Raw genomic sequence first — 12,285 nt, 5'->3', positions numbered from 1 at the left:
GTGGTCACACTGTGAGCAGGCAATAGCAGATCATGGCTCTCATCTCCTCTCATTGCGGGATTGACACTTCTGGTCAAGGTCCACAGGATGGTTCTCATGAAATGCCAGAACTACTGTGTAGATAGCCAGTGGTCAGTCGCTGCAGCTGAGTATTTTGTACTAGTCCTACGTACACCAGTAGGAGTGAAAGGGTAATTAAACCATGAGTATTTAAGGCCAGACACGGAAGTGAAATTTTGACCAAAATCATGATTTTTTGTGATTTTCGTTTTTTCGCATAATTTGCTTCTTCAACATCTAATCTTTATAGTCCGTTTCACCTGGGTACTATATTCACTTAAATAAAGCTTCAAACAGCATCAACATGTGTGATTTCTTGTGAGTACAAGCACATCTCTTTCTTTTCCTGTTTTCTCAGTTTTGTGTTTTGTCCTCGTAATACCATTTTTCAAAATGCTAATGCTCAAAAACTTTAAAAGATAGCATGTTCAAACTTAGTACTTTATTTCTTTATGTATTCATCTTTATTATAGTGCAGTGGTTTGTATAGTACTAGTAAAAGAATGAATATACACTCATTTGAAAAAAATGATGTCAAGGAATTTATACTCATTTCAACAACAACAACAAAAAAAAATGTATTTATTCAAATTCCAAAATACCACTGCACTCTAATAAAGAACAAATACAAATAAATCAAATAAAACAAACAGAAATAACATATCTATAAAGGTACCGAAGTTATAAGCTTTTGATTTTTTTGTTTGTCGGCCATTTTGAATTCGTTTCCATGGAAACCGTCACGACAAATTGCACAAAATGACCTTTTTAGACATGTTTAGTCCAATATCTTTGCATACCATGTCACAGAAAGCCATAAACTTCAAGTTTATTTCATACGTTTTTGTACTACCATGTCTGGCCTTAAGGCATTCAACTTTCAGTCTGAGGGTCCTGCTGTTCAAATCACCTTAGGTCCTGTGTTCGAATTCATGGTATCTGGGGAGTTTACAGCCTTGGCATGCTTCCATGCCATGTTGATGTGGAACAACTGCTGAAAATGTACATTTTTTCCTCCACATTACGTGTGGACATGTCTGGAAATACTGTAGAAATTAGTTCCCTTGCCTTGTGGTTTATGCATATGTAGGACTGTGAAAACTGTTTTAATGAGACATTTTTTTTATACCAGAGTAATGCTCAGGCACAGGGCTTTCCATTTTCCCAGGTCAAGAGATGCTTAGATTTGCTAGTGTCTGAATCCCCTACATGTGTTTATGCAAGCAGAGGATCAGATGTGCATGTGAAACATCCGGTAATTCATGTCAGTGTTTGGTAGGTTATGGAAAACAAGAACAAAGTTATCCAGCGTGCACACCCCTGAAAACATTGTACCAGTCACATGGGAATATCAGCGCACAAATGCAGAAGAAGAAGACGTTTTTTTGGTTTGGGTTTTTTTTTTTTTTTGTTTGCTTTTAAATTGACATTGATTTGTATGTACATGTGGAAACATATTCATTGAGAGTTATGAGCAAGGAAAATAGGGGTAGGTCTTCTGATAAGTGGTGGTGTGCTGTATAGTTGTCAGCTAGTGTGGATGACATACATGAATATTTCCATGTGCATGGAAGATAAGTGAAATGGCACACAATGTGTACAGTGATGATATGATAGTTGTTTCAGACGATAACCAACTGCTGTTCTAACTATCTAGGCTAGAATTTGATTATAGTGGAGTGTGCCTTACCCAAGTTACATCCCCCCTCTCTCAGCAAAGAGGTCTTCAGGACAGTCAGCATTGGGATGGTTCCCAAAAGCCAACTAGCCCCCAAGGCTGCAACCCTAAGAATCAGTGCAATTTTGCCTCCCTCCAAATTTGAGAGTCACAGTCCTTTACCAAAAGACTATGCTGTAAATTAATTTCCATTGCAGTAAAGAAACAAATGATATGCAGCTTTCACTTTGCTGTTGGCCCAACTATATGCTAATGTCAATCTCAGTTTTAAGCAGAGCATTGAGCCATGCCCATTTATTGTATGATATCTATGGAATGAAATTTACAACATAATGATGTGAGTTGTTGTGCATAGAATGGTGATTAACACAACATACTTTACATGCTATGGTTTTCCACTAGTTTAGAAGGTCAGGACTTACCAGTGTGTTCATTTGTGGGTGATAAAAGTCTGAAAACAAATAAACTAACTTCTTCTTATTTTTATTCTCAGTATTATTAGTATTGTTAATGATATTATTATTACTTATCTGTAGTCCTTGTTTTTTGTTTCCCCAGATGTGAATACCTCAACCTGGACAACAACTACCTAGTGTCTTTCATGGTGGGTTGACTGGGTTTTTCTTTGCAAGTTTTGTACACAAATCCAGCTAGTTTGTGAGTGACTGCTGATGCTGGGATATACAGAATGACAGAAAGCATAGATGATAGAGTTTACAGCCTACAATTTACACACACACACACACATCACATCACATCACGTACACACGCACACAAACACACACAATCACACAAACACACACACATTCATACTAACTTACACTCACACACTCTGTCACTGACACACACATTGTCACACTCACAACAGGGGTGCAAGTATGTCCACAACTATGGCAAAACGTAGTGGCATTAACATTTTGTTGTTGTTGTTGTTGTTAATGTTTCACATGGTGACATTAACATTTAAAAAAGGAAAAAAAGATTAAGTTAAAATTATTTTTACGGTCCAGAGGTATGTGTCATTCATACCTGCCATCTGCTATGTGATCAACAACTAGAAACATTCATTTGCTGTGGATATATTGGCAGTTACGGATCTCTGTAGATAATTTTGTTTGTCACTATTCCATGAAGAATTCAATCATGCATGTGCTTTGTTTAGAAGCATCAATTTGCACAGGGCCATGTCACAGCTACTTGTATACAGTAGAGTTAGAGTATCCAGCAGAATTCTGTCGGCAGAAGTGGTGTAGCATATATACATATATAAGTCCACATGCTTTCATGCACATCTCCTTGAATAAGTATTTCAGTGTGTAAGTCAGTGTAGCCTTGCGTTTTTTGGCATACGTCCTGCCCCCACCCTAACTAACCCAACATTTCAGTTCCACTGTCAAGGTTGTGTCAAAGCATGCAGACTGATCCATATAAGCTGCACCACATCTGCTGTTTGTGAGAAGAAAACAACGAAAGGAAAAAAAAAAGAGCAAATGCCTGATCTTGGCATAAAACCTATGCACTGGTCATTCTTTGAGAGCCCATGAAACACAAGCATACAATGAAAATTGAAAGAAACTAATTAGACATACTTGAAATAGACTAATTAGTCGCTCATCAACTAAACTAATTGGACATTTATGAAATAAAGCAATTAGACTAATTAAGCCAAGCTGACGATTCCTCTCCCCACAGTTTTAGTTTTAGTTTTTCTAGGAGGTGTTACTGTATGCGGACAAATCCATTATATGCTACACCACATCTGCTAGGCAGGTGCCTGACCAGCAGCATAACCCAACGTGATTTGTCAGGCCTTGAGTGCCTGCAGATATATTTGTGTACCTATATGACATGATTTCTTCTACAGAATTTTTCCAGAAGTCAACTTCTTTTGCTGTCATGGGTTCTTTTTCAATGTGCCAAATGTGTGCTGCATACAGGTCCTCGGTTTATCATTTCATCAATACGACAAGACGCTCAGTTTGATTTTCCATTCAAATTTGGGAGAAAGGGTGAAACAAGATTTGAACACAGACCCTCACAGACTCTGTATTGGTAGATGAGCATCTTAACCATTCTGCCACCTTCCTCTTCAAGAATGGTAAAGATGCTCAGCTGCCAATATAGAGAGTCTGTGAGGGTGTGGGTTCGAATCCTGCTCTCCTCCTCTCTCGCAAGCTTAACTGGAAAATCAAACTGAGCTTCTAGTCATTCGGATGAGACGATAAGCCAAGGTCCCATGTGCAGCACGCTTTTGGCTCACTGAAAAAGAACCCATGGTTGTCTTCTGGCAAAATTGAAAAAATCCACTCTGATTGGTACACTAGTATATAAGCATGCACTCAAGTCCTGACAAAAGATGCGGTGTGGCGAATAGGGATTTGTCCGAACGCAGTGATGCCTCCTTGAGAACCTGAAAAACTGAAACAGAAACTGAAACCTCTTCCCCCACCCCACAGAACCTGCCACGACTGAACAAGGTGCACCACCTGACAATGATGGACAATGACATTGCTGTCTTCTTTGGCTTGGACCGGCTCCGCTCCCTGCCCCTGGAGGAGCTGTTCCTGATGGGGAACCCCATTGCCTTCCAGCTGGGCTACCGCCAACGGTGAGTGCTGTCCTCTTCACTGCTCTTAACTCACTCCACTACACAGTTACATGCCTACCACCAACGGTGAGTGCTGTCCCCTTCACTGCTCTTAACTCATTCTACCCCACAGTTACATGCCTACCGCCAACGGTGAGTGCTGTCCCCTTCAATGCTCTTAACTCATTCCACAACACAGTTACATGCCTACCACCAACGGTGAGTGCTGTCCCCTTCAATGCTCTTAACTCATTCCACTACACAGTTACATGCCTGCCGCCAATGGTGAGTGCTGTCCCCTTCACTACTCTTAACTCATCCCACCCCACAGTTACATGCCTACCGCCAACGGTGAGTGCTGTCCCCTTCACTGCTCTTTACTCGTTCCACCCCACAGTTACATGCCTACCACTAACGGTGAGTGCTGTCCTCTTCACTGCTCTTAATCATTCTACACAACAGTTACATGCCTACCACCAGTGGTGAGTGCTGTCCCCTTCACTGCTCTTAACTCATTCTACACAACAGTTACATGCCTACCACCAATGGTGAGTGCTGTCCCCTTCACTACTCTAAACTCATCCCACCCCACAGTTACATGCCTACCACCAACTGTGAGTGCTGTCCCCTTTACTACTCTTAACTCATTCTAACCCACAGTTACATGCCTACCGCCAACGGTGAGTGCTGTCCCCTTTACTGCTCTTAACTCATCCCACCCCACAGTTACATGCCTACCACTAACGGTGAGTGCTGTCCTCTTCACTACTCTTAACTCATTCTAACCCACAGTTACATGCATACCGCTAACGGTGAGTGCTGTCCCCTTTACTGCTCTTAACGCATTCTAACCCACAGTTACATGCCTACCACTAACGGTGAGTGCTGTCCTCTTCACTACTCTTAACTCATTCTAACCCACAGTTACATGCCTACCACCAACGGTGAGTGCTGTCCCCTTTACTGCTCTTAACTCATTCCACTACACAGTTACATGCCTACCGCTAACGGTGAGTGCTGTCCTCTTCACTACTCTTAACTCATTCTAACCCACAGTTACATGCCTACCGCTAACGGTGAGTGCTGTCCTCTTCACTACTCTTAACTCATTCTAACCCACAGTTACATGCCTACCACCAACGGTGAGTGCTGTCCCCTTTACTGCTCTTAACTCATCTCACCCCACAGTTACATGCCTACCACCAACTGTGAGTGCTGTCCCCTTCACTGCTCTTAACTCATTCTAACCCACAGTTACATGCCTACCGCTAACGGTGAGTGCTGTCCCCTTTACTGCTCTTAACTCATTCTAACCCACAGTTACATGCCTACCACTAACGGTGAGTGCTGTCCTCTTCACTACTCTTAACTCATTCTAACCCACAGTTACATGCCTACCACCAACGGTGAGTGCTGTCCCCTTTACTGCTCTTAACTCATTCCACTACACAGTTACATGCCTACCGCTAACGGTGAGTGCTGTCCTCTTCACTACTCTTAACTCATTCTAACCCACAGTTACATGCCTACCGCTAACGGTGAGTGCTGTCCTCTTCACTACTCTTAACTCATTCTAACCCACAGTTACATGCCTACCACCAACGGTGAGTGCTGTCCCCTTTACTGCTCTTAACTCATCCCACCCCACAGTTACATGCCTACCACCAACTGTGAGTGCTGTCCCCTTCACTGCTCTTAACTCATTCTACACAACAGTTACATGCCTACCGCCAACGGTGAGTGCTGTCCCCTTCACTGCTCACGGCTGCTCAGCCGAGCACAAAATCCACCTCTTTAGTTTCCGAGCAGCGTCTAGCGTCTGGGGTCAAACTTTTTTTAATGCCAGACTTTCCCACCACACTCTGCATTGGCCGGCGCATTCACCGCGGTATTTCTGGCCCCGCGTGCCAAACCTGGACACTGCCTTCTTTGTTTCACTTGGCCCCGCAGCCCCTGCCCCACTTTTCTCACGCTTCCACAGCATTCACACATTTCCTGCAGTGATTACACTCACCCTGCTCTCCATGCCCCTGCTGCTTGCACTCACCATGCTACAGTGTGTTCATTTAAACACTTTTTGTGCTGACAAGAAAAAATCTACAACTCAAAAGGGTGGGCTGATCTGCATGCAGGCATGCTAAATGTTCTGGTGATTTTTACGATTTCATTGTAATAAGCGTACGTTTTCTTAGAGAGGGATTTAAATTTTACGATTTTTGCGATCATGTTTCTGCTTGACCTTCTCTTCTCTTTCTTCATGTATGTTTCAACCGTTGCCACAACAATTGCTATGTAAGAAAATATATTGTGTTTGGAGTCAATAGAAAGCTCATTTTGCATTCTTTGTATAAATCCACTTCTTTTGTCGTTATTTCCAATCCATCCGGGAAGATGATGCGCGAAAGAAACAAAGCAGATTTACCGCTGAACAAGCGTACAGCGAGTGCCGCTGGCACGGCCTGTTTGTCAGCCACGTTTATTTATATCCATGCCCTACTTCCTGGGTTCATGAACTTTCGCTGGGCCAACTAAAGTGCCAGCACTGAACATCCGTGTGCTCCTCATTCTAACCCACAGTTACATGCCTACTGCCAACGATGAGTGCTGTCCCCTTCACTGCTCTTAATTTGAGCTTTTTTTTCCTGTTCATGGCTGCGTGTGTGCGTGTGGTGGTTGATGACATGGTTGGTCATTTTCGGGTGTGGCTGCGTGTGAGGGGGTGATTGCCAGTGCACTGAGTCTGCATCAGCTTGGAGAAATGCGCTATACAAACACTATTCATTATCATTGTTGTTATTGTCGTTAGTGTGACCTTCCACATGGTCTGCTGGCAAAAGTGAGTGGTGTGACTTTCCACATGACAACTATGATGATTATGATGATGACGACAATGTTGGTGATGATCATGAGGGGATGTGTGGGTGGCTGTCTTCAGGTTATGTTAATGATGGTGATTATGATGACAACGGTGGTGTTGATAGTGATGGTGATGAGAATGACAACAATGATGACAATGATGATAACAATAATGATGGTGTGTGCAGTTGAATGTCCTCAGAATGTGATGATGATGATGACAGTGATGAAGATGATGACGGGATGAGTGGATGGATGTCTTTAAGGTATGATGATGACATTGATGATGATGACAACGGTGACAAGGATGATGATGATGATGATGATGATGATGATGATGATGGAGTGTGTGTGTGTGTGGTGTCCACAGGGTGTTTGCGGCCCTGCCACAGCTGAAGTTCCTGGACGGAGTGGTGAAGCAGGAAGAGGACATGGAGCCCCCTCCCCCTACCCCCCCCTCCCGCCCCGGCCAGCCCTCGCAGCCCTCGCAGCCCTCAGAGTCCTCGCAGTCTGCCTGCCTTATCTCCTGAAGGAACGCACACGCGCGTCGCACACCTGCACATACTCATGATAAGTCACATGCATGCATTCACATGCCATGCAGTCTTCTCCTGACGCTTACATCATACACCTGCACAAACCCATGATGAGTCACACGCTTGCATTCACATGCAATGCAACCTTCTTCTGATGCTTACATCATACACCTGCACACACTCATGATGAGTCACCCACCTGCATTCATACACAATGTTATCTTCTTCGCTCATGCTGACCAGTGTGTGATTTCACACAAATATGTTCTTCCCCTCTCATACTGACCAATGTGTAATTTCACGCACATTAAATCTTCTCCTCTCATACTAACCAATGTGTAATTTTCAGATTCATTGTATTTATGCCAAGATATTTACCTCATCAAAATTGAGAAAACAGAAACATTGACACTGTGATAATTGATACTTGGGATATGATTGTTTTACAGCTGTCCGTCCAGATATATCTGTATTGTACATCTGATAAAATGCTTTTTTAATACTGCAGATGATGATGATGATAATATTTTGCCAGTGAGTGTTTTTACAGTGTATGTGAAGCTAACTTTGGTTGACTGTACAGGAAAACACTTGATGTACTCAAGAACACTGCCCCAGTGTTGCAGCTCATGTTTTATATTGTAATAGATTTAAGTGTTGAAATGGTTTCAGTGTTCTAACTCTTGAAGAATCTACTTATTTTTTTTATTCTTCTTTTTTTTTTCTTTTTTCAAAAGTATGCAACAACATGTAAACAGAAACTGTTGTGTAATTCGATGGATTGAGGATAAGGATTGTAATGTTAGGATTGCAATGTTTTCAGTCATGGGGTGGTAGATGGTACATGTATGATTTCAACATGCAATTTTTGACACAAGTGAAAAATGTACCACACTACAATAAGTATGATATGGTTTATGTTTTTTTGTTAGGTTTTTTTTTTTTTTTTTTTTTTTTAGTTGTTTTTTTTTTTAAATAATAACTTATATGGAATGTTGTTACTCCTTTTGGAGTAAGACCACACAAATTCACATGCCTGCATGTACAAGAAGCAGGCCAACACACACGTGAATGTGCATGCATATGTGTGTGTATACCATCTTTTTTCAGCAAAGAAAAACATTTTTCAGGGAAGAGTGAATCCTCTATCATTAAATTAGTTTAAGTGACTGAAATGTTGTGATATATCTAAGAGAATGGTTGAGATTATTCCACTGGGAACAAACTTCAGTATACATGATCTTGTCTGTGTATTGTCTTGTGTGGGGATGTCAGTCATTGGCAGGTGTCTGTTTTCAGCTGGTGCTCAGTTGTGGAAATGTCTGGAACCATGTCTTCTCATTTTTTTTTTCCTTTTGTGTTTTATTTTTATTTTATTTTTTTATGCTACCGTAACCACCCACTGACCATTCCAATCCTGCTGGCCAGGTGAAATGTCTAAAGTGTACATAAACATATTAGCACTGTTATATACCATGTCATTATCATCATTCTTATCATTCTTATTATTACAATTATTTATTTTTTTTAAATTATTTCTTTATTATTATTGTTAGTAGTGGTATTATAGGTTTATTGTTTTGTTTCACACATTTGATGATTCACAACTTCGTTTTAATTGATTGTAACACATGTATATGGGGTGAGATGTGTGGTTCAGTTATTAAATTATTATGTTTGTGTTTTTTCTTATGATTTTCATTTTTCCCTAATAACAACAATGATAAAACTGTTATTTGCTGAATCATTGTTCAGTTAAATAAGAAATGTATGTGTACATGTGAGTGTGCCTCTGTGTGTGTGTGTGTGTGTGTGGTGTGTGTGTGTGTGTGTGTGTGTGTGTGTGTGTGCAGTAAACTCCCTCTCCCTCTGTGTTTGCTTTTCTAAATGAAAGAATATGTGTATACATGCATGTGAATAATTCCAATACATTCAGTGCAGTCTGTTGTACAGAAAAAAAATGAACATTTCTGCTGTATATGAGAGGTCAGTGTATTGTCTCTCACATTGTTCAAAAGCCTGATTGAACCTGTAGAAAGGGGGAATAATGTCCAAACTGGAGGTTTTATCCTGACTGGCCATAACCGACCCCCATCACGAATCATTCGGGGCTAACCCGGAATGACCCAGGGTTGAAGTCCAACAGCAGAGTAGTTTAAGGCTGATGAACCAGTGTTATGTTTTTCCTTCTTCCATTTGTGTTTCTTACTGTGAAGCAATCAGTTGGTTTGATGGCAAAGTACTTTTCAGACTTTTTTCTTCATTTGAGAGGGTGCCGGTTACAAAGTATTTTTGATATAGTTTTTGTTTGGTAGGAAGCTCAAATTTCCACTAAATGGGAACATATAAACATGCATATACAGGCACGGGCATGTGCATGTAGAGACACACTCATACACATATGCATCCCCTACTCTTCTACTTCCTTTTGAATGATAACATTCAAATGTGAAATTTGATATTTAAACAAAATGTCTACAATCACATGTATATGTGATTGGACATTAAACAAAAATTCTACTTCACATGTGCACACTCCGACCCCATGTGCGTATGCACACTGCACACACACACACACACACACTGATCCATACATGACACCACATCTGCATAAAGACAGTTTGTAATGCAACTGAACGGTCTTCCAATACATATTCTAACCAAAGTAGATGAGTACAACTCTGTATAGATAAACTGATTCATTTTCAAAGGAAAAATACAAAAACTGATTGAAACTTTTAAAAAGATCTAGCATATCAAAATGAATAATATTTTCAGATTGCAAGGTAACTTTTACCAGCAGTGGATAGAAAAGCTGGATGCAAAAACTGGAGTTTCATCCAGATGTTACTTCTTACAAAAACGGTAGATATTTTAGGTGTCCAAAATTATTGCTTGAGATAAGTAATAAATTACAAACTCCACCTGGATAACAGTACTCAATGATATGCATTGAAAGGGTAAGAAACCAGGAACTATTTCTTGAATAAACTGGAGGTTTATTGGCTTGTTTACTAAATTGCTGAAAGCATGAAGCAGCAACACTAGCTTGAAGTTATGTCCCTTTGTCACATTGTGCTGTGCCAGAATTACTGTACTTGTTTAGTGTTCATACCGTATCATAAAGATTAAACTGGCAAAAAGAACAGAAAAAAAGGGGAGAAAAAAAAAAAAAAAAAAAAAGTTTTCTCTACAGAAAAAATATAAACGAAGCTGACATTGTGCTTTGAAGAATAGTAATGTTTGGTAATACTCTGCACAGTACTGTGCTATACTGTGTTAATATGTGTTGCTTATAGGCCTATATCATGCTCTGAATTAGTTATTACCATATTATATTAACTATCTACTTAAATGCAAGCTATCTCCTGATACACTCTGCTCCTTTTGTCCTGCAAAATCCAACACCATGCCCAAATATTCTTTTACCAACTTGCACACCTTTTACACAGGCTGTTGATTTCCTCCATACAGGAATTCCTGTGTTCACCTGGGGATTGCTAAGAACGAGTACAGGGAGGTATGTGTCACCAGGCTCTCCGTCCCCCCTTCCACAGTGATCCTCATTGCCAAAGATGACCATGTGGGGATCTGCAAACCACATTGTAACCATCTATCAGTCCTGTGTCATGGACTATGGAAGCTGCTGGATCAGATGTCATGTCCAAGTCTCAAATAATCACTCCGTCTCAGGGAGTGTACATGCATAATGACAGGCTCAACAGCCTGGTTAAGAGGTGGTGTTTTTTTTGGGGGGGAGGGGGAGTTTTGTTGTTGTTTTTGACTCACTTGTGTAGACAAAGTGAGTCTATGTTTTAACCCAGTGTTTGGTTGTCTGTGTGTGTGTCCGTGGTAAACTTTAACATTGACATTTTCTCTGCAAATACTTTGTCAGTTGACACCAAATTAGGTATAAAAATAGGAAAAATTCAGTTCTTTCCAGTCTTCTTGTTTAAAACAATATTGCACCTCTGGGATGGGCACAAAAAAATAAAAAAAGAAGCCAAATTATATGCAAACTGCATTTACTGTTATATTTTTTGTATTCTCTAAACTTGGCACTTTGATCTGATATTCTGACCCAACAACAAGAGCAGTCATTATTATCATTTTTTGTTCAAACAGGAACTTCTTTTGCTAAGCATGGAAGTTTTATTTATTTTGCAAACGTTTTGGTGCAGATAGTAAAAAAGGGAAATTACTCTGTAATTAATGCTAGGGGACTTAATTTGCTTTAAACTGATCTTTCTCATCTTAAACATTACATTTTGAAATTATACTCGATACATAAAAAGCTTGTGTGTTTTACTCTCAGTGTACAGGGCTTTCACTATGTCCATTCGCCCAAGTGGTCTTTTTCGGAAAATACTAAAAATCAATATGAAAAGTGGACTTTACAGATCTGTTGGCTGAGCCCTGATGGTCATGGGCAAAAATCAGTTGCGTACACATATTTATACACATTCAAAGCGCGTGCTCATATTCTTCGCGAACGCGAACGATGCCATTTTGTTTTCAAGTTGTTGACCTGCCCGTTCAATCCTATATTCAATGGACAATACACGATA

General features: G+C 40.5%; 1 protein-coding gene across 1 annotated transcript in view; it reads left to right on the top strand.

Moving 5' to 3' along the window:
- LOC143287277 (uncharacterized) overlaps positions 1 to 9,463 on the top strand; it is a 13,660-nt gene extending 4,197 nt beyond the window's left edge. Inside the window, exons 6-8 of the mRNA XM_076595222.1 lie at positions 2,297 to 2,342; positions 4,195 to 4,346; positions 7,552 to 9,463. Of these exons, the coding sequence (XP_076451337.1) occupies positions 2,297 to 2,342; positions 4,195 to 4,346; positions 7,552 to 7,711 (358 nt within the window). The 3' untranslated portion in view covers positions 7,712 to 9,463. The remainder of the gene's footprint in view (positions 1 to 2,296; positions 2,343 to 4,194; positions 4,347 to 7,551) is intronic.
- Positions 9,464 to 12,285: the final 2,822 nt, after the last annotated feature.

The sequence above is a fragment of the Babylonia areolata genome, chromosome 11, assembly GCF_041734735.1.
Source record: "Babylonia areolata isolate BAREFJ2019XMU chromosome 11, ASM4173473v1, whole genome shotgun sequence".
Lineage (NCBI taxonomy): Eukaryota > Metazoa > Mollusca > Gastropoda > Neogastropoda > Buccinidae > Babylonia > Babylonia areolata.
This window is presented reverse-complemented; position numbering and strand designations above follow the sequence as displayed.